Here is a 19,455-nt window from a genome sequence, read left to right on the forward strand (position 1 = left end):
GTGTGTGTGTGTGTGTGTGTGTGTGTGTGTGTGTGTGTGTGTGTGTGTGTGTGTGTGTGTGTGTGTGTGTGTGTGTGTGTGTGTGTGTGTGTGTGTGTGTGTGTGTATATATATATATATATATTATTTTTTTTTGAGCTCTACAAGCATCGCAAATTATTATGAGCTACTCTTTTTTTATTTCTTATTTTTCATATGATTTATGATATTTTTTGGGGTGTGTAAACGTTTGAAACTTTGCATTGATATTACTATTTACATAACTTCAACTTTTGTGCCTAGCAACCAACCAACCAGCCAGCCAACCAGCCAATGGCAGCGGGGCCCGTCCCCGCGGCCTATGGGATATATGTCCCACCCACCCCACACACACAGTAAGGTGGACTTGATCTGTGACAGAGTGGAAACCAACAGAGGAGGAGAAAGATGCTGGCCAACGTCTCTAATGTTCTGAGAGCCTGCGCTCAGAGAAATGTAAGTTCTAAAAGCCATTTTTATTCCTAACAGAACGGAGCATAAACTCGACTCGTGTGTCGTTGTCCGGGTATAACAAGCGATGTTTACCCCCGCAAATGTCATGTCAAAAATCAGCCAGCTGAGCTGACCTTGTCCCATACGAGAAGAGGCCCCGGTGATGAGTTAGCTTACTGAGCTAAAGGTAGCTGTACAGTAGAGTACACTACAGTACAGTAGAGGTTCAGTGATGTGGTCTTGAAATGTTCTGATACATTGAAAACGCAGGACCCTTATGTAAACAAGTCTTAGTGCATATTCTGGTTTTATGCTCGTAATAGCAGATTTTGTATTGACCTGTACTGTAGGCTACCTTCCTTGAACTGTACCCATCCTGCTAACAACAATCAATCAATGTGATATGATGATGATTGCACCAGATTAATGTTGCAACAACAGTGTGTTGTTGTATTTGACATTGATTGATCAGCTGTCAAATACACAACAACAATAATGAGATGGTGAAAGTAGCAGTCAGTCAGTAGTGTGACAGCTAGTGGTGGCGGGTTCAATTAAACGACATGGCAATAGGCTATATTCTATTGATATACATATATATATATATATTATATACAGCTATATCGATTGTGTGGGCGATGACGTTTTGACATATAAAACACATGGTGTGTAGGTGCAATGCACAATAAAACCACGAGGTGGCTTTTTATTTTTATTTAAAAATCTCTGACTGTGGGCCTGAAAGTGTTTTTCAGTACAGAATACTAAAGAAGAGCTCTCGTGAATACATGGTCATTATTTTTGGAAGCAACGTATAATATTGTATGTGGATATATATCGTATCGTGTCCTCTGTATCCTGATACGTGAGTTTGCAGGCAAAACCCACCACTAGTGGAGGAGTGACAGCCAGCTAAATGTGTAATGCCATCATATCGCCTCCCAATAAACCACAAGCCTTATGATGATGCAGTCAAATCCGTGAAATTCATTCGTGAATCCCTAGACTCCTTGATTGATTGATTGATTGATTGATTGATTGATTGATTGATTGATTGAAATCTTTATTAACAGTTTGCAGAATTACAGTACATTTCAAGCACAAACTCAATACAAAGACTGTTAACTGTGAGTGGACGACCCAATTAAGCCTTACACTTGTTTACAACAGGGTCCACATTGTTCAATTCATCAAAACATTTAGAGACAAACAAATAGACACTTCTATGTAGTTAAAGAACAGAACAGGAATTCATCATATAGGAAGCGAAAAGGGAAAAAAAGTATATATACAGTGAGGGGAACAGGGGGATAAAAGAAAAGAAAACGAAAGACAGAGTGTAGGGCGCCTGCACACAACACCATGCGTTGATGCCATGTGTGCATATGTGCAGGCACCCAACACCACGTCCATACAAAAACATAGTACAATCCATAGTACAAAGACAGAGTGTAGGGCGCCTGCACACAACACCATGCGTTGATGCCATGTGTGCATATGTGCAGGCACCCAACACCACGTCCATACAAAAACATAGTACAATCCAGATACAAATTCAGCTTTTACAGAGGCCAGTTTCGAATTGCAGCCATCCGTAGGTGCCCTTTGAGAGCAGTTTTGAAGGAGCCAAGGGATTCACATGTCTTAATGACTGTTGGTAGGGCGTTCCACATTTTGGTCGCATAGGAGCGAAAAGAATTTAGTCCCTTGTTTGTGCCGAATCTGGGTTGTACATGGTTTGTTGCACTCCCTCTGGTGTTGTGGGTGTGGACTTCGTTTACATTAAGGAAGTATTTAGACAGGTACATGGGTATCTTGGTGGTGTATCTAATCTTGTGGACCAGACCCATTGCAAGATGCTGTACTCTGTCGTCGACCCTAAGCCATCCCAGCCTGTCAAAGTGGGCAGGGGTGAGGTGGGTTCGGGGGGTGAGGCCAAGTAGGAGCCTGACCAGTCCTTCAAAAGCGCTCTCAAAGAGCACGGGCAGCTGCAACTGGCCCCTGTAAAAAAACAAAGTTAAAGTCATAGAAGTCAGTGTATATTTGTATGTCTTTAAATGTTCTGATGAATTGAAAATGGAGGTATCGGCTGATGTAAAACAAGTCTTAGTGCTTTTTCTGGATTCATCCTTTTTATCCTGTGTCTTTTAATGGATGTTTATTAGTAATTGGTTCTCACACATTAGTTCATTAACTTTCTTTGTTGTTGTTGTTCTTTCAGGCCAGTGCTGTGGTCATCCAGGCCCGTTCGTACGCCGACTTCACTACCGAGGCCACTTTTGACATCAAGGTACGTCTGGAGCGAACGATGTGGGTTTTTAGTTCAGGTTACTGTCTGTTCAGTCCAGTCCAGTCCAGGGGTCTTCAACAGGGTGTCCTGTCGCTGTCTGGGACCCTCGGGGTGGGGGGGGCTCAGGGATACTGTAAGGGGGTGGGCCGCCAAATCTTTGTGTGATAGGGACTCGGGGACCTATTTATTTTTATATTTGCATTAACCATTTGAACCCTAGCATTCCTGCTAGGGATCTTGTAGATCTGCTATTTCCGTTAAAAAATACAGCAGAGTACCAAGTATACGGTACCGAGCCAAAGGTCAAGTTTACAAAGTGTTGTCGTTAAATGTCCATCAAACCATCAACACTAGCAGATCTCCTACCAGTGTAGGAGTGTGCAGTGTTCCTTCCACACGCTACGTCCAACCAGGGAAACTCCCCCCTGTCAGGTGTAAAGGAGCAACTTGGACACTCAGGCATGAAGGAAGCATGAGTTCAAGTCCGTTGCTCTCCCCTTGTCCCCCATATATGGGGACTAGGTTGGCGGAGGGTGTGTAGAGCCCAGGATCACATTAGATAATTGACACAGGGGTGAAAAATGGGTTACAAAATCTTGGGATAAAAAATATATTAAAAAAGAAAAGAAAAAACACTAGCTGATCTCCTATAGCTGGAAACTCCATTTATGCTTGTAGATCTGCTGGCTTGGTCTTCATTTGTTAAACAATACTTTTATTGGGTTCTTGCCGGTAAAGTGCACACACACACACACACACACACACACACACACACACACACACACAGACAGACTAGGGCTTTCACTTCTAGTCATTTTGACCTAGTTGTTTAACTAGGCCTACCTATTATGTAAAAAAAAAAAAACGTTTATATTTTTTTCTTAATAATAGTTGTACATTTAAAAACTGTGTACAATCAGGTGACTAGAATCTATAATTAAGCTGATCTTGAGGCCTATAAAAATGGGACGGAAAAAAAAGTTTTGACACTAGTCACACTAGTCAACACTAGTGACACTAGTCAACAGGGTTGACTAGTGGATTTACTAGTTGAATAGTCGACTAGTTTCTTTAAAAAGCCCTAGCACACACACACATGCACGTGCACCCAGATGACTGAATGAATAACCAGCGTTACCTGTTGATGATGTAATCATCAGTGAGTATAGCACATTTGTAGTACACACAGTAGAACACTCTGTGATTTCCTGTTCATTATGAGAAGCTTATGGAGATATGTCTCAGAAATGGTGCATTTTGCATACGTGTGTAAAATGAGAGAAAGGCAACATAGGATCTATTTTCAGCATGCAACCAAGTGTAAAATGACTTTACTGGATCTCTTGTCCACTAGTCCCTTCCTAACATGTTAGTCTAGTCGCTATTTGTTGACAAAATCGACAGTCATAGTTTTATTCATCATGGCTTAATTTTTTATGTCGTTTTTATGTCGTTTTTGTCAGTGGAGAAAAAAGGCGAACATTTTTCGTCATAGTTTTAGTCGACGAAAACAACACTGATATCACCTGCCTCCTATCTCAGAGTTACAAATGGATACGTTCGTTAACGCTGATTTTACTGTCTGTCTGTCTGTCTGTCTGTCTGTCTGTCTGTCTGTCTGTCTGTCTGTCTGTCTGTCTGTCTGTCTGTCTGTCTGTCCTCGTCCGTCCTCCCTCCAGAAATGCGACCTCCACAAATTCGAGGAGGGTCCGCCGCTGACGGCGACCTTGACCCGAGAGGATGGTCTGGCGTACTACAAGCTCATGCAGACCATGAGGCGCATGGAGCTGAAGGCCGACCAACTCTACAAGCAGAAAATCATCAGGGGCTTCTGTCACCTGTACGACGGACAGGTACGGTAGCATTATGCAGGTTTTTTTGAGTGCGCTGGCCGCTGGGCTGTCGCGTCACAGAGCACATTGAAGAATGTGGCTTATTTACGAACAACCAGTTCAAACTGTTCGTTTGTACCAGTTAAAAAACATGAGCCAAGGTAAATAATGAACACTTTATGGTGATGTACTAAATGCTTTCCTTAGCTATAGCGTTAGCTTTCACCCTCGGGGAGCGCTCGAGACGCCACAGTGACACACACACACACTGAAGGACCGAGTAGGGTCGCTCAGTGCGGGCACTCTGGGGCACATCTAGGGCTCAGCACGCCAGATTTTACAACAAGATAGATTGGTGCGCATCGATGCGCTCAGTGAGAATTTCCGAACTAAGTCAACAGAGGTTACTTTTATGTCCTATCCAAGATTCAAGCCCCAAAACGGAATCACTATCTGGGAGGCAGTTGGTGTCCTATACCTGATATACCAGGAAGAGATTTATGTTTATGTATTTGCATTTGTTGATTTGAAGAAGGTTTTCCTAATCACTGAATGCTCCTTTTTAAATAAGAATGTATGTGAACAACTTCACACAATAGATATTTACCGGTAATCCTCGACTGTAAAGATCTAGAAACAGTGGCACCTATACTCTGAGGAGTAAAAACTCAAGACATTGATATTCTCAGGTGCATACAGTCCAGTTATATAACAAAAATCTTTGTATTTCTTGAGTTTCATGCCTGTCTCATCTCATCATGTAATGATTGATATTGCTGGATGAATAAGGCGACTTTAAGGCAAACGCGTTGCTCTTCACAGGAAGCGTGTGCGCTTGGTATCGAGAGGGGCATCAACCTGTCGGACCACCTGATCACCGCATACCGCGCCCACGCCTACACCCTCACCCGAGGGGGCACGGTCAAGGAGATCATGGCTGAGCTGACCGGTGAGTACACCACGCTCAGATACTCCATGCACAAATTGGTTCTCAATATTGGGGTCCTTTTTGGGGCGGGTTCCAGGGTGTACCCACTTGACTATACCCTGTGAAACGTTTAAAACACACTCTGTGCCGGAAGTGCTTCAAAATAGGATCTCTGGGTTGCCGGGGTTGTCTCAGCGCTTTTACTCTGAAAGCCACGACCCGGAAACAATCTACTCGATTTATCTCGATAAACTTGTAAATGTCGGATGTCGGAGGTCGGATCCATTTTGTGCTGTTGTCTGCACTGTACCTCCACATGCACCCTGCCCAAAAGAATAGTGCATGCGTGCGCGCACACACACACACACACACACACCGAGAGAGAGACACGTCTAGTTACCCTAATTCTGTGTCCTAACCATTACTCGAAGTATAATCTTAACACCATATATTTCATTATGTAGTTTATGAATTGAACACATTGATACGGTTCCCCGCTGCGCTTCCAATTGCTGCGAATGACAGTGCAGTGTGCAACAAACGCAGAAAATTAAATATGCAAGAATGACAAGAACTTCTCCGCCCATTCTTCGCATCGAGTCTACCGAATTCGAGGTGCGAATGCGACCTCAGTCTCTGCCTCCTGTGAAGATTCCCCAGCAAGCATTGCTTTTATGATTTGGTAATTCTGTATTGACTTAATCATATTAGGCCATTCATCCTTTCTCTGAATAAACCATTTTGAAATCAAACATTGGCAGACACAGCATGTGCAACTAACAAAACATAATGTAAATGTAGTTAAAATTGCTAGTTCTGTGTGAAGTATGCATGTTCTCCCCGTGTCCCCTAGGGTAGGTACCCTCACATAAACATGCAGTAATCCTGGTCTCTAAACTCAACTGCCTCCCCCTGGCCGACCGGGGCGCCTGATGGAGGGGAAAGGAACTGGTTGGAATAACGTGTTCCTTCCACGCGCTATACGTCCAACCAGGGAAACTCCCCCCTGTCAGGTGTAAAGGAGCAACTTGGACACTCAAGCATGAAGGCAGCATGAGTTCAAGTCCGTTGCTCTCCCCAGGTTGGCGGAGGGTGTGTAGAGCCCAGGATCACAGTAGATGATTGACACAGGGGTGAAAAATGGGTTACAAAATCGTGGGATAAAAAAATATAAGAGAAAAAAAAAATTGCTAGTTATATTTATTATAAAAAATAATGAATACCGGTAAGTAAAAGCACGCCCCAACTGTCTCCCAGGCTGTCCCAGACTCCCAGCTCAGGCCAGATATGTCACCCCTGGTCATAAATGATGTCCTTTTTTTGTTTTCGTGTATACTATCACATCACTCTTTATTTGTATTCTCTCTCTCTCATCTGCATTGTTTGTTTTCACGGTCTTCCTTTCAGGCAGAAGAGGAGGAATTGCCAAGGGCAAGGGAGGCTCTATGCACATGTACACTAAAAACTTCTACGGAGGGAACGGAATAGTGGGAGCTCAGGTAATTCCTTTCTCTTTATGGAGGAAACCGGCATTAGTAACAAAAATAGCAGATCTAAAAGCTCGTAGCGCGCCACTCGGTGGCGCGCTATGAGCGTGTAGATCTGCTATTTTTCAAAAGCTAAATTATAACATAATGTTTAAAACACCAAAAGGGGTTAAAGTATGTTCCAAATGTGACGTTTGTAACCATGCACAGGTGCCTCTGGGAGCTGGCGTGGCGCTCGCCTGCAAATACCTGGAGAATAATCAGCTCTGTGTCAGTCTCTACGGAGACGGAGCTGCCAATCAGGTACAGTATGGAGTTCAAGCAAATGTTTTCTTCATCTTCTACACAGTGTGATATGACATGATGTCATACCTGTGGACATGCATGTAGGTTGTATGTAGTGACTTTCTTGTCTTGAAATTGCCTGTTATTTTTGAGGGGTGCTAGCCCCTCCAATATACATTAATTCAATGTTCGTTTTTCCTTAACTCTCCACAGGGTCAGATCTTTGAGAGCTACAACATGGCGTCTCTGTGGAAGCTCCCGGTCATCTTCATCTGTGAGAACAACAAGTACGGCATGGGGATGTCCGTGGAGCGGTCTGCCGCCAGCACAGACTACTACAAGAGAGGAGACTACATCCCTGGGCTCCGGGTAATAATGCCCCCCTTTATTTATTTTTATTTACTAACAAGAGAGGAGACTACATCCCTGGGCTCCGGGTAATTAATGCCCCCCTTTATTTATTTTTATTTACTAACAAGAGAGGAGACTACATCCCTGGGCTCCGGGTAATAATGCCCCCATTTATTTATCTGTATTTACTACAAGAGAGGAGACTACATCCCTGGGCTCCGGGTAATAATGCCCCCATTTATTTATCTGTATTTACTACAAGAGAGGAGACTACATCCCTGGGCTCCGGGTAATAATGCCCCCATTTATTTATCTGTATTTACTACAAGAGAGGAGACTACATCCCTGGGCTCCGGGTAATTAATGCCCCCCTTTATTTATCTTTATTTACTACAAGAGAGGAGACTACATCCCTGGGCTCCTGGTAATTAATGCCCCCCTTTATTTTTATTCCTGGCTTCGGTATCCGGAATGCTCGCCTTAAAACACGATCGCCCTTGGGTTTTTTTTCCCCCGTCAACCTCACACAGACTGTGGTTCTTGTATTCTTGTATAACTATCTCCCCCTGGCCAGCCGGGGCGCCTGATGGAGGGGAAAGGAACTGGTCGGAATAACGTGTCCCTTCCACGCGCTACGTCCGGCCGGGGAAATTCCCCTCTGTCAGGTGAAAAGAAGCAGCTTGGACTCCTCATGCATAGAAGGAGGCATGAGGTCAGTCCGCTGCCCCCCCAGGTTGGCAGAGGAAGTGTAGCGCCCAGGATTACATTAGATAATTGGCACTGGGTGAAAAGAAAACTGGGTTACAAAATCGTGGGATAAAAATGTAGAAAAAATAAATAATAATAATAAGTTTAGGGTTTGGCAGCGTTTTACTGAGGTTAAAGTTGGGAATAAGGTTAGGTTTTTTTTAAGTGGTGCAACCACTTCCTTAAGTAACTGTGTGTGCCTGGCTGGCTGGCTGGCTGGCTGGCTGGCTGGCTGGCTGGCTGGGTATGAGCATGAAAACAACATGGTTGTTTTTGAGTGGTGCAACCACTCCAAGGAACAGCTTTGTCCGTGTTCACCTATGTGTGTCTGTGTTGGTTAAATAAGTCCTTGGCACACATTGAGCTAGTAGACGTTTTGCTCTGCGTGAACATCCCCTCATGGTAGTGGTTGTGAGTATGAACTAGAGCTGTGCTCACTGATGTGTTCCTTGGAGGAAAGTGCTGTTTTCTGCACCCTTTTATAATAGACATGATTTTTAATGCATCAAAATATTCTGGAAAGATTTGCACCAGTGTTCTTTTTGTTGACGTCGTAGACTAAGACTAAGGGCTGTATTTTGCGTGTCTTAAGTACCCGGTCTTATTCCCTAACTTTAGTAAACTAAAGACCTGGAGGCGTGATCAATGCCATTTGGCTATTCTGAGTGGCCGAAGAGCATCCATCACGCCTCCAGGTCTTTAGTTTACTCAAGTTAGGGAATAAGACCGGGTACTTAATACACGCAAAATACAGCCCTATATGTCTAAAAGCCTAAAGCCCTACACACACCGTGACACCGGCGGCGTCCGACGCGCGTTCACGCCTCGCCTGACGCTCCGATACGCCACTGTTCTATTTTCCGGCGATGTGGGGTAGGTTCATTGAAAATAACGGTGGCGGCTGTTTTGACGTGCAGCGTTCACAGACGGTGTGTGTGTGTGCCTTAAGACTAAGTCAAAATATTCAGAAAGAATTAACACTGATGTTTTCTAAATAAAATAACCTTGTTGTATTTCAGGTGGACGGTATGGATGTGCTCTGTGTCAGGGAAGCCACCAAGTTTGCTGCCGATCACTGCCGAGCTGGGAAGGTAAGATAACCGCTTTTTTAAAGACGTCTCCTGTCCACTAGGGAGCAGTGTTGTTTTTGGCAGCGAATTTAGATTTTAGTTTTAGTCATAGTCTCTTGGATAGTTTTCATTTAGTTTTAGTCACATTTTAGTCACCTGGAAAGCTTTACTGTTTTCAGTGTTTAGTGTTTTAGTCGACTAAATCTACAGTTGATTTAGTCGTACAAAATGTATTTTGGAGGGCCTTGATGTTGTCGTAATTTCACTTGCTGAAAATAGCTATATCTACATTACAAGCCCACAACGCGACGGCGCTGTGAGCTTGTAGATCGGCTATTTTCAGCATGCAACAAATTTTAAAGTGACTTATAGTGGATCTCTTGTCCACTAGTCCCTAACATTTTAGTCTAGTTTTTAATTGTTGACGGAATTATCAATATACATAGTCTTAGTTTTAGTCATCATAGCTTAGTTTTCATTTAGTTTCCATGTAGTTTTAGTCAGTGGAAGTGTAACGCTTTATCGGGGTCGTCCACTCACAGTTAACAGTCTTTGTATTGAGTTGTGCTTGAAATGTACTGTAATTCTGCAAACTGTTAATAAATATTTCAATCAATCAATCAATATGTGTGTCATTTTCAGGGCCCTGTCGTCATGGAACTGCAGACCTATCGTTACCATGGACACAGTATGAGTGATCCTGGTGTCAGGTAAATAAATACAAACAAATAGTGTTCTTATCCCATTCTGGGGGGGGAACCCCTTTTGGTGTCTTAACCAGTCTCTCTCTCCTGTCACAGTTACCGTACACGCGAGGAGATCCAGGAAGTGCGCAGCAAGAGTGACCCCATCTCCATGCTGAAGGACCGCCTGCTGAGCAACAACATGGCCAGCATAGAGGAGCTGAAGGTACCTGTCTGTCTGTCTGTCTGTTTGTCTGTCTGTCAGTCATGCTGAGCAACAACGTGGCCAGCATAGAGGAGCTGAAGGTACCTGTCTGTCTGTCTGTCATGCTGAGCAACAACATGGCCAGCATAGAGGAGCTGAAGGTACCTGTCTGTCTGTCTGTCTGTCATGCTGAGCAACAACATGGCCAGCATAGAGGAGCTGAAGGTACCTGTCTGTCTGTCTGAACTCTTGACTGGCCAAACATACTTTGACCAGCTCAGTGGCCTTAGTGGTTAGAGTGTCTGCCCTGAAACTGGGTGGTCGTGGTCGGGGTCATACCAAAGACTGGGAAAGAATGGGACTTGGTTTGTGTTGGATGTTGGATTTGGGGGGTTAGGTTAGATCAACTATAAATGATTCCTGAGCGCGGCACGGCTGTGTCTCAAATGTGGAGTGTGTATTTCACATACAGCAATGTATGTGACAAATAGTAGGACTTTAACCGGAGGAGAGGACACCGCTCCGGTGTCCTCTACTCCTTCGCTGCTGTATCGTCCCGTTCCTGTGACCTGCCTCGTTCTGACTACGCTGTGGTGGTTAGTATTCGTGGTCTTCTTTCAGTAAGAAAGTGGATGCGACGTAGCGCTGCCAAAAACGTACAAATTGATGTGATTCAGTTGCTCCGCTAAATTGGCCTATAATGTAGCTGAATAAAATCACCAGCTACTATATAGTTAGCTAGTGATTTCATTACAGCCAAACTTGCGGATCCATCCATTGTCTCGTTTCATCGTTGCTTTGTCTTGCGGTGCAGGAAATCGACGTGGAGGTGTTAACGGTTATAGTAACGTTTCTGTGCAGGAGATCGACGTGGAGGTGAGGAAGGAGATCGAGGACGCGGCGCTGTTCGCCACCATGGACCCAGAGCCCCCGCTGGAGGACCTGTGTAACCACATCTTCTCCAACGAGCCGCCCATGGACGTGCGGGGCGTGAACCCTTGGGCCAAGCTGAAGTCCGTCAGCTAAAAGTCTGATCCCTCCCGTCAAGTCTCCCCTTCTTCTCTCCCATACTTCTTCTTTCTGGTGTTTTGTACAGTATTCACCCCCCTGTCAGCTGTACTGTATGGCCTCCCTCCACCACACCCCCTAATCTCCAGATCGCCAACGCCAGACCAGTGGCTTTCTTTACGCCGGTTTTACTCGAGACCAAACGGCGTATACTGTAGTAAGGTTATACCGAGTCTAGCGCTCCCAGGTTTCGGAAAGGCACCGTCAACCCCATGATGTTTTAGCATTGAAGTTGACATTGTAAGTAACGCCATTAGGGGGGTGAAATAAAATACACACACATTTTTGTACTGTTATGGCATCACGAGTCAAAATATATTAAAACATAGTTATTTATAATAAGATTCAACATTCGGGAGTTCCTCTTTATTTATATTTTTTAGGTTGCATTAAAGAAAGAAGGTTAGTACCCCAGCCAGCAAGCATACAAGTTTAACTATTATGAACTGTTGTTTTCATGTTGGGGGAAAGCTTAAGAAAAACGAGGGGAAAATAAGAAGGGACACTAAATTGGAAAGACACACACGGCACTTAGAAGGGTATTTTGTGATCCCTTAGTATCTCTATATCCATCTATGTCTAGATGATTGACTGATGCTGAATGTACTGGTTGGACAGTAAAACACGAGTAAACAGGGTTCTCGGTTGTTATTCATAATAATCGTCGGCATACCTCATTCTCCGACATTGCTTCTTCTTTTTAGAAATGGTCTTATTTGTGCAATCTCTCAAGAATTAATCCATGGTAAAAGTTCTCACGTATAGTCCCTAGATCCTCGCTTAAAAGTCAGCAGAAAATGCATAATTATGACATTTTCCCCATCATTGTTTTTCCTCTTAAAACATAATTCATGATGTAGCTTTTCCAAAGCACACATTGTGCCTGAAGCATCATGTGCTGTTTGGAAGAGGAATGTGTCGGCAAACATTTAAGGAGATAAATGCTGAGTAAGAGACGGATTTGGATACATGTTCATTACTTTCTTTTTCTCTTTTGCTAGCAGAGCAGATACTGAAACTGTCTGCGTGACTCCATTTTTGAGTAGTATTCATAAAAAACGGTTTATTTGGATCACCCTGATTGTAACCGTAACATGAACCCTCATCCAAAACTCTTTGTCATGTACATCTAATTCAACGTTTCATGGTCTTCAATCATGATTCAAACATCTATTTACAGTAGTTTATTCTCTCTCTCTTAAATCATTTCTTGTTTTTCTGGAAAGGGGGTTTGTAGTAGTACTATTGTGGGCCACTCCTCTTATTTTGTTGCTGGGAAGGTTGTTTTGTGATGAAGGCGATGGCAGTGCGGTTCTGTGTTCTGCTGGAATCCTTTGGTTTCAGTTCGCAAATATTTTCTACACTCCCGTTTTAGTTTCCTGATGGAGAAGTATAGAAATAACCTGACACGGCCAGGTTGAGGCAGTATTGAGTTCACAAGTTCCCTAGGCGGAACTAACTCACTGCTGCCTCCAGCTGGCGGAGTCAGGTTAGTACAGAAACCCTTCTCACCATAATGTATAACAAATGCCTGGCAAACATAAGATGAGATGACAGAGTAATATTACAAGTACATAAAGAAATAAATCTGTGAAAACCACCTATGAGAGTATTTGTGGTAAACTGTTACATAACAGACATGCATATTACAGACAGACAGCAGAGCATTAAAGATAATGCTTTGCAGGAACATTGGATTCATGCAATAAAAACATTGGAATGTTTGTGCCTGTGTTTGTGTTTGTTTAAAGGTGGAGTGGTAGTGGTGGGTTTTCTTTGTTGTGTTACAATAATGATAAAGTTGTTGAATTTCAACAGATAACTTATTCCTTTCAAACAATTGCCCCTTGTAATGATATGTTTGGGAAATGTAGAAAATAATTAAGAGAGCGCATCTGTTTGGCCAGAGTAGAAATCTCTCTTTGGTACAACTGGGTGACACAATTGATGCAAAAAACCCATCAATGCTAGTTTTATTTTGAAATCCCCTAACGGATCTAGCATCCATACATATATCGTGCTGTCTTGATGCAGGTGGGAGACAGTGTTGCCATGTCCGCTTATTATAAGCGATTTTAGGGTCGTTATTCTGTAAAGCTGCTTGTAAATATTGGTAGTTCAGTTGTGGTTTTTTGAGTTTATTTCTAAAGTGTAGTTGCTGTTTTGGTCTTGACTGGGATTCTCATACATTTCCATGTCACGGTCAAGGACCCCCTGGCCACACATTAAAGGAGAATTCCATACTAAAAGGCTTTCTTACCTTTCTTTGTAGTTACGTACCCACCAAAGGGGTCCAGGTGTTCTGGTGTTATTTTGTGCAAAAGCTCCTTATGGGCTATTTCCCCTACCATAAGCCCTAAATTAATTTCATTGAATGGAATGGGAATTGAATGGGGCTATGGGGTGTTGTGCTAATTTGCTTATTTCCATCGCTCAAAATTATATATTTTTTGTATATATCCTCTCTTCATATCCCAAGCGTCACACTTTACTACTTCGATGGAAATAAGTGAATTAGCATAACACCCCATAGCCCCATTCAATTCCCATTCAATTCAATGCAATTCATTGAGGGCCTATCGTAGGGGAAATAGTCAATAGGAGTTTTTGCACAAAAAAACACCTGGACCTCTTTGGTGGGGACGTAACGACTACAAAGAAAGGTAAGAAAGCCTTCTATCATGGAATTCTCCTTGAATGTATTTGTCCAAGGACCCTACATCTAAAAATATTTTGTGCCAGCAGGGACCCACCATACCAATCAGATGTGTGTGTTAAACTTACATTGTTTCGACACTATTCCAAGTTTGTCACGTTTTTCCACAATATATATTTTGGTGAGAATAGCCAAGCCCTAGCCCCTTGTTGGGGGTTTTGATTGATAATAATTAAAGCATTAGGCCCTACACTTGTTTACAAGAGGGTCCACCTTGTTCAATTCATCAAAAACAGTGGGCTTGTTTTAATAGTTATATGATGAATTGAACATGGTGGGCCCTATTGTAAACAAGTGTAATACTTTAAGGTGTCGTCCACATGAGTTAACAGTTTTGTATTGAGTTGTAGTGCTAGAAATGTACTGTACTTCTCCAATCTGTTAATGAATTAAATCAATCAACCAAACAAACCTTATTGCGTATTTCTCTCACGCAATCTGGCAACACTGGTGGGAGATTCAAGCTTCTGCTACAACTAACTAGCAGCGGTGCTACTACTACATGCTACCACTACTATAAGTCTCTCGGTCAGGACGACAGAATGGAAGACGTTCTGCTCTCCTCCTCCACACACACGCCACGGACCACCACCACCATGTTGAGACACGTTCTGTGTGTGTTGTGCACCGTCCTCCTGGCTGTCTCAGCGGACCAGGACAATGTCAACAACCACAACAAGAAGGACCAGGCGTGCTACAACTACGCAGGAGGACACGTCTACCCCGGGGAGGCTTTCCGCGTTCCCGGCGTGTCCGACCATTCCCTGCACCTCAGCCAAGCCAAGAGTGAGTTAGTTGTGTTTTTGTTGCGTTCATTGAGTCTTTTGGGGGTTGTTTTTACAAATTATTACACCTTTCAGTGTTTCCTCCAGTCTCAGTGGCAATGAATGGATGCTGCAGGACAGGTTGGTTGTGACTGGTGTGTGCATAAAATGCAAACAGAACAATGACAATGGAAACGACATGCAAAATGTCAAGCCAAAGAGTTCATTTAAAATATGTTTTACTTGATAAGTTTGTGTTTTATTTTCAGAGGAACACACACACACAACATAGTAGTATAGCCTAGGCCTAACTTTGAAGGGACACGTCATTCAATGACATTTGGTGAAATCTGCCCACTACACACCCACCCACCCCTTCCTGACCAGATGCATAGCTGAAACACATGTAGCAGTGAGATACAGAGACCTCACCTTACCAATGTTGAATTGATATGAAACTTAAGGCAAAAGGGTTTAATCATGTTAAATTGTTGAATTGAAAATGGAGGACCCTTATGTATACAAGTCTTAGTGCGTTTTCCTGATTTTTTTTCTTCTATTGTCTCTTTATTGTCAATCAATCAAACTTTATTATACAAGTCTTAGTGCGTTTTCCTGATTTTTTTTTTCTTCTATTGTCTCTTTATTGTCAATCAATCAACTTTATTTGTTCAGACTCGGGGTCCAATAAACAACAGACAACCTAAAACACTACATACAGAGAAGAAACACCCCTAACCCATAAAAACATACATTGTAAATGGCGTTTGATTTATATCACCATTAGACTTTAATATATTAGCGGTGTGATTTGTATTGACCGACCTGTGCCTTCCTTGAACTGTACCCTGTTATATCCTGCTCCACAGGCCTTTTAATATACCTGCACACTTTTGTATTATTGCTGATACTCCCATCATTTGTGCAAATAGTGACTCATTCTTATTCCTATAGTGACAGTTTTGTGTGGTCAATACTATATGCAGCACAATGCAATCAAAAACGCTGTGTTTGTTTTAATTCCTGCCTGTCAGTTTCCAAGCCTGCGCCTCACTGGGAAGGAACAGCTGTCATCGACGGTGAATTTAGGGAGTTGAAACTGTCTGACTTCAAAGGAAAATACCTCGTTTTCTTCTTCTACCCCCTGGACTTGTGAGTCAAGGATTTATGATCGTCTTATTTGATTTGGTTTTGACTGTCTTCAGGGCAGGCTAAATGCCGATTTTCTTTCTAACTTTCCTTTCCTTTTTATTTTATGTAGCACATTCGTCTGCCCCACGGAGATCATAGCATTCAGTGACCGTGTGCAGGAGTTCCGTAGCATCAACGCTGAGGTGGTTGCGTGTTCTGTCGACTCTCAGTTCACTCACCTAGCCTGGTAAGCAAAAGCCATCTGTGTTCATCACATATTTCTCATGCTCTGCGTTAAAGGCTCATACATATAGTCTGGATTTTGCGGTGGTGAGGTGACCACCGAACTACAACATGATGTCACGAGCCGCGCTGAAGAGCAAACCACCGCTCCAGCCCTTCTCTCTGTTTTTTAACTCACCACCGCTCAACGTTATTTCAGCTCCGGTGGTCAGCTCACCACCGGAGCGGTGGTCACCTCACCACCGGAGCGGTGGTCACCTCACCACCGGAGCGGTGGTCACCTCACCACCGGAGCGGTGGTCACCTCACCACCGGAGCGGTGGTCACCTCACCACCGGAGCGGTGGTCACCTCACCACCGTAAATCCAGACTATGAATAGGCCTTTACACACCACCACACCATTTCTGTTCCCTGGCTCCCACACTTCGTATACCACACCTCTTATGGTAAAAAAAAGAAAGAAAGTTAAGCATATAATTAGGCCTAAACTAGTCAATTGTAAAAGAAAGGGAGAAGGAAAAAAAACTAACTATCAAATCTGTCTTGTCTTGTCTTTGTCCTCATTAAGGCAATGTGTCTTTTATGTCTTGAGTCAAAGTGTTCTCAATCCGATCATCTCATGCTCTTTAACCCATTTTGGTTGGGAATCCCTTTTGGTGTTAATATTATGTTATGCTTTAGCTATTGAAAAATAGAAGCTCTACAAGCTCATAGCGCGCCACCGAGTGGCGCGCTACGAGCTTGTAGATCTGCTATTTCTTTGAAAAATCGAACGACTGACATAAACATAGCTTTTTCAGAAAACTGTTAGGATGTAGAAGACATTTTTAGAATCTGATCTCGGGTCAGAATGGGTTTTAAAGGAAGGAACAGGTGGTGGTTTTGCATGTTTACTTTTACAAATCAGATATGATTTGCCTGGTTAACCACTCCCCCTTGAAAACAGGCTACGGTATGAAAATCAACTTGAAAGTGAAACTTGATGTCATTGTCAACCCACTCAACCATCATTATTACTCATCAAAGAGTTACATCATCGTCAAGGTTCAAGCCAAGGTTACTTTATGTTGTCTGCCAGGGGTAGTCTCTGACGCACAGACCTGTCCTGCACCATACATAAACAAAGTAATACATTACAATACAGTATAAAACAATTACCCAATACTATGAGAATATTTTGTTGTTTGATAGGATTTTGTCCTATTCATGCTGTATTGTTGTGGTACTGTAACATATAGGAGAGACAACAGGCGTTGATAAAAATAACAATTCTACATACTGTAATTGTGTAGACTTAAAAAATAATGTAACTCTTGAGAGCATAATAGTGGTTTCATTTCACGCTCTCAAGAGTTTAATAGTTAAAAGAACTTTAAAAAAGTACATAATTTATTCTTGTTATTGCAATTTATCGTAGCGTTAGCTTTGCGAGTCTTACTTGTATAGAAGTACCCGACAAAGTCAACAACACGGTGAAACGTGTTGTGTGTGTGTGTGTGTGTGTGTGGGTGCTGCCACACTATCAAAAGAGCCTCGCACGTTTTCAGCTGCGCACAGCTTAAAAACCGGGTTTTTAGACAGCTGGTGGATGGGGAAAAAAGCTCCACTTGCGCGACGGCCAGATTCCCGGGAAGCGCTCTCCTCCTCCGTGTCAATCGTCCGCGGAGGTGGAGCTTAATTCCCATCCACCAGCTGTCTTAAAAACCAGCTGCGCACACACACGCATCACAGCTTCTTCTGTTCGCGGCGCAAAACCGCTTTGCGCTTAGGTCTGGAAACGGGGTGTGTGTGTGTGTGGGGTCCCTTCCTGACTGAGAGAAGCAGTGGGACGTTTTCTGTCTTTTTATGTACATTCTCTTTGCCTACCAGCACCTCCACCCACGAGTGCTACCCATTGATTTGTAACGAGCTTTCATAATGTTTCTGATGGTGTTTCTGGGTTATCTATTCTACAGGATCAATACACCCAGAAAGACGGGCGGGCTTGGACCAATGAAGATCCCTCTGTTGTCTGACCTGACTCACCAGATCGCTAAAGACTACGGGGTGTTCCTGGAGGACCAGGGACACACTCTCAGGTCAGTGTTGTTTTAAAGACCAGGGACACACTCTCAGGTCAGTGTTGTTTTAAAGACTACAGGGTGTTCCTAGAGGACCAGGGACACACTCTCAGGTCAGTGTTGTTTTAAAGACCAGGGACACACTCTCAGGTCAGTGTTGTTTTAAAGACTACGGGGTGTTCCTAGAGGACCAGGGACACACTCTCAGGTCAGTGTTGTTTTAAAGACTACGGGGTGTTCCTAGAGGACCAGGGACACACTCTCAGGTCAGTGTTGTTTTAAAGACTACGGGGTGTTCCTAGAGGACCAGGGACACACTCTCAGGTCAGTGTTGTTTTAAAGACTACTGGAGGACCAGAGACACACTCTCAGGTCAGTGTTGTTTTAAAGACCAGGGACACACTCTCAGGTCAGTGTTGTTTTAAAGACTACTGGAGGACCAGAGACACACTCTCAGGTCAGTGTTTTCCTCGACTAAAACCAAGACCAAAAATGTTCGTCGACTACCTTTTTTCTTTTCATCGACAAACTACATGGAAAACTAAGCTACGATGACTAAATAGTAAATATACTGACAATTCGGTCAACAAATAAAAACTAGACTAAAATGTTAGGAAGGGACTACTAGTGGACAAGAGATCCAGTATGAGTCATTTTACAATTGGTTGCATGCTGAAAATAGCAGATCTACAAGCCCACCTTCCGTGGAAACGTGAGCTTGTACAGTAGATCAGCTGTATGTTCTCCAAAGATATTAAGTGTACAGCGAAAACAAGACGGTGCCTAATATAGATGTAGGTTCATGTCGGGTCGGGTCTCCTGTTGATAAGATCATGTGAGGTAACGGGCCCATTTTCAAGAGTGTTATTACAAATAATGATGTAATCTGCCATGTTTTAGTTGGTCATTTTATTTGTCTGATCATTGTTTAATGTCTAAAAATGCAAAAAAAAATATATATTAAGATTCCGAGGAGAGAACGTATACTCTCCCCTACTGTGCTGTGTGGACATCGCACCTGGAGTTGCTGTCGTTCTCACCCTGTTAAAGCATGACACATTTTAACGAAAATAAATCAATCGGTCAAATTAAACGTAGAGCCCTTGGCAATCCGGCCCAACTA

General features: G+C 43.2%; 2 protein-coding genes across 3 annotated transcripts in view; both read left to right on the top strand.

Annotated features, from left to right (window-relative positions):
• The first annotated feature begins 364 nt into the window (after positions 1-364).
• On the top strand, positions 365-13,141 carry LOC308326618 (pyruvate dehydrogenase E1 component subunit alpha, mitochondrial-like). Its single transcript, XM_080779582.1, has 11 exons — positions 365-474; positions 2,693-2,761; positions 4,441-4,614; positions 5,416-5,542; positions 6,929-7,020; positions 7,219-7,311; positions 7,507-7,662; positions 9,411-9,482; positions 10,104-10,171; positions 10,262-10,370; positions 11,211-13,141. Exons 1-11 carry the CDS (start codon positions 427-429, stop codon positions 11,373-11,375), a joined length of 1,173 nt encoding a protein of 390 aa, XP_080635708.1. The 5' UTR covers positions 365-426; the 3' UTR covers positions 11,376-13,141.
• Positions 13,142-14,595: 1,454 nt separating this feature from the next.
• prdx4 (peroxiredoxin 4) overlaps positions 14,596-19,455 on the top strand; it is a 204,767-nt gene continuing 199,907 nt past the window's right edge. For both annotated transcript variants that reach the window (XR_013965177.1, XM_080780563.1), the window contains exons 1-4: positions 14,596-14,919; positions 15,932-16,049; positions 16,159-16,275; positions 18,228-18,350. Coding sequence is in view for 1 of the 2 variants with exons in the window: in XM_080780563.1 (XP_080636689.1) it covers positions 14,676-14,919; positions 15,932-16,049; positions 16,159-16,275; positions 18,228-18,350 (602 nt within the window). In the remaining variant the exon portion in view is untranslated. The remainder of the gene's footprint in view (positions 14,920-15,931; positions 16,050-16,158; positions 16,276-18,227; positions 18,351-19,455) is intronic.

Source organism: Protomyctophum bolini (assembly GCF_963924005.1).
Source record: "Protomyctophum bolini genome assembly, chromosome: 13".
Lineage (NCBI taxonomy): Eukaryota > Metazoa > Chordata > Actinopteri > Myctophiformes > Myctophidae > Protomyctophum > Protomyctophum bolini.

Coding starts and splice junctions, on each gene's coding strand:
- LOC308326618 (XM_080779582.1), top strand. CDS start 427: ATGCTGGCCAACGTCTCTAATGTTCTGAGAGCCTGCGCTCAGAGAAAT. Junction 5,543..6,928: donor GATCATGGCTGAGCTGACCG/GTGAGTACACCA, acceptor TCTTCCTTTCAG/GCAGAAGAGGAGGAATTGCC. Junction 10,371..11,210: donor CCAGCATAGAGGAGCTGAAG/GTACCTGTCTGT, acceptor GTTTCTGTGCAG/GAGATCGACGTGGAGGTGAG.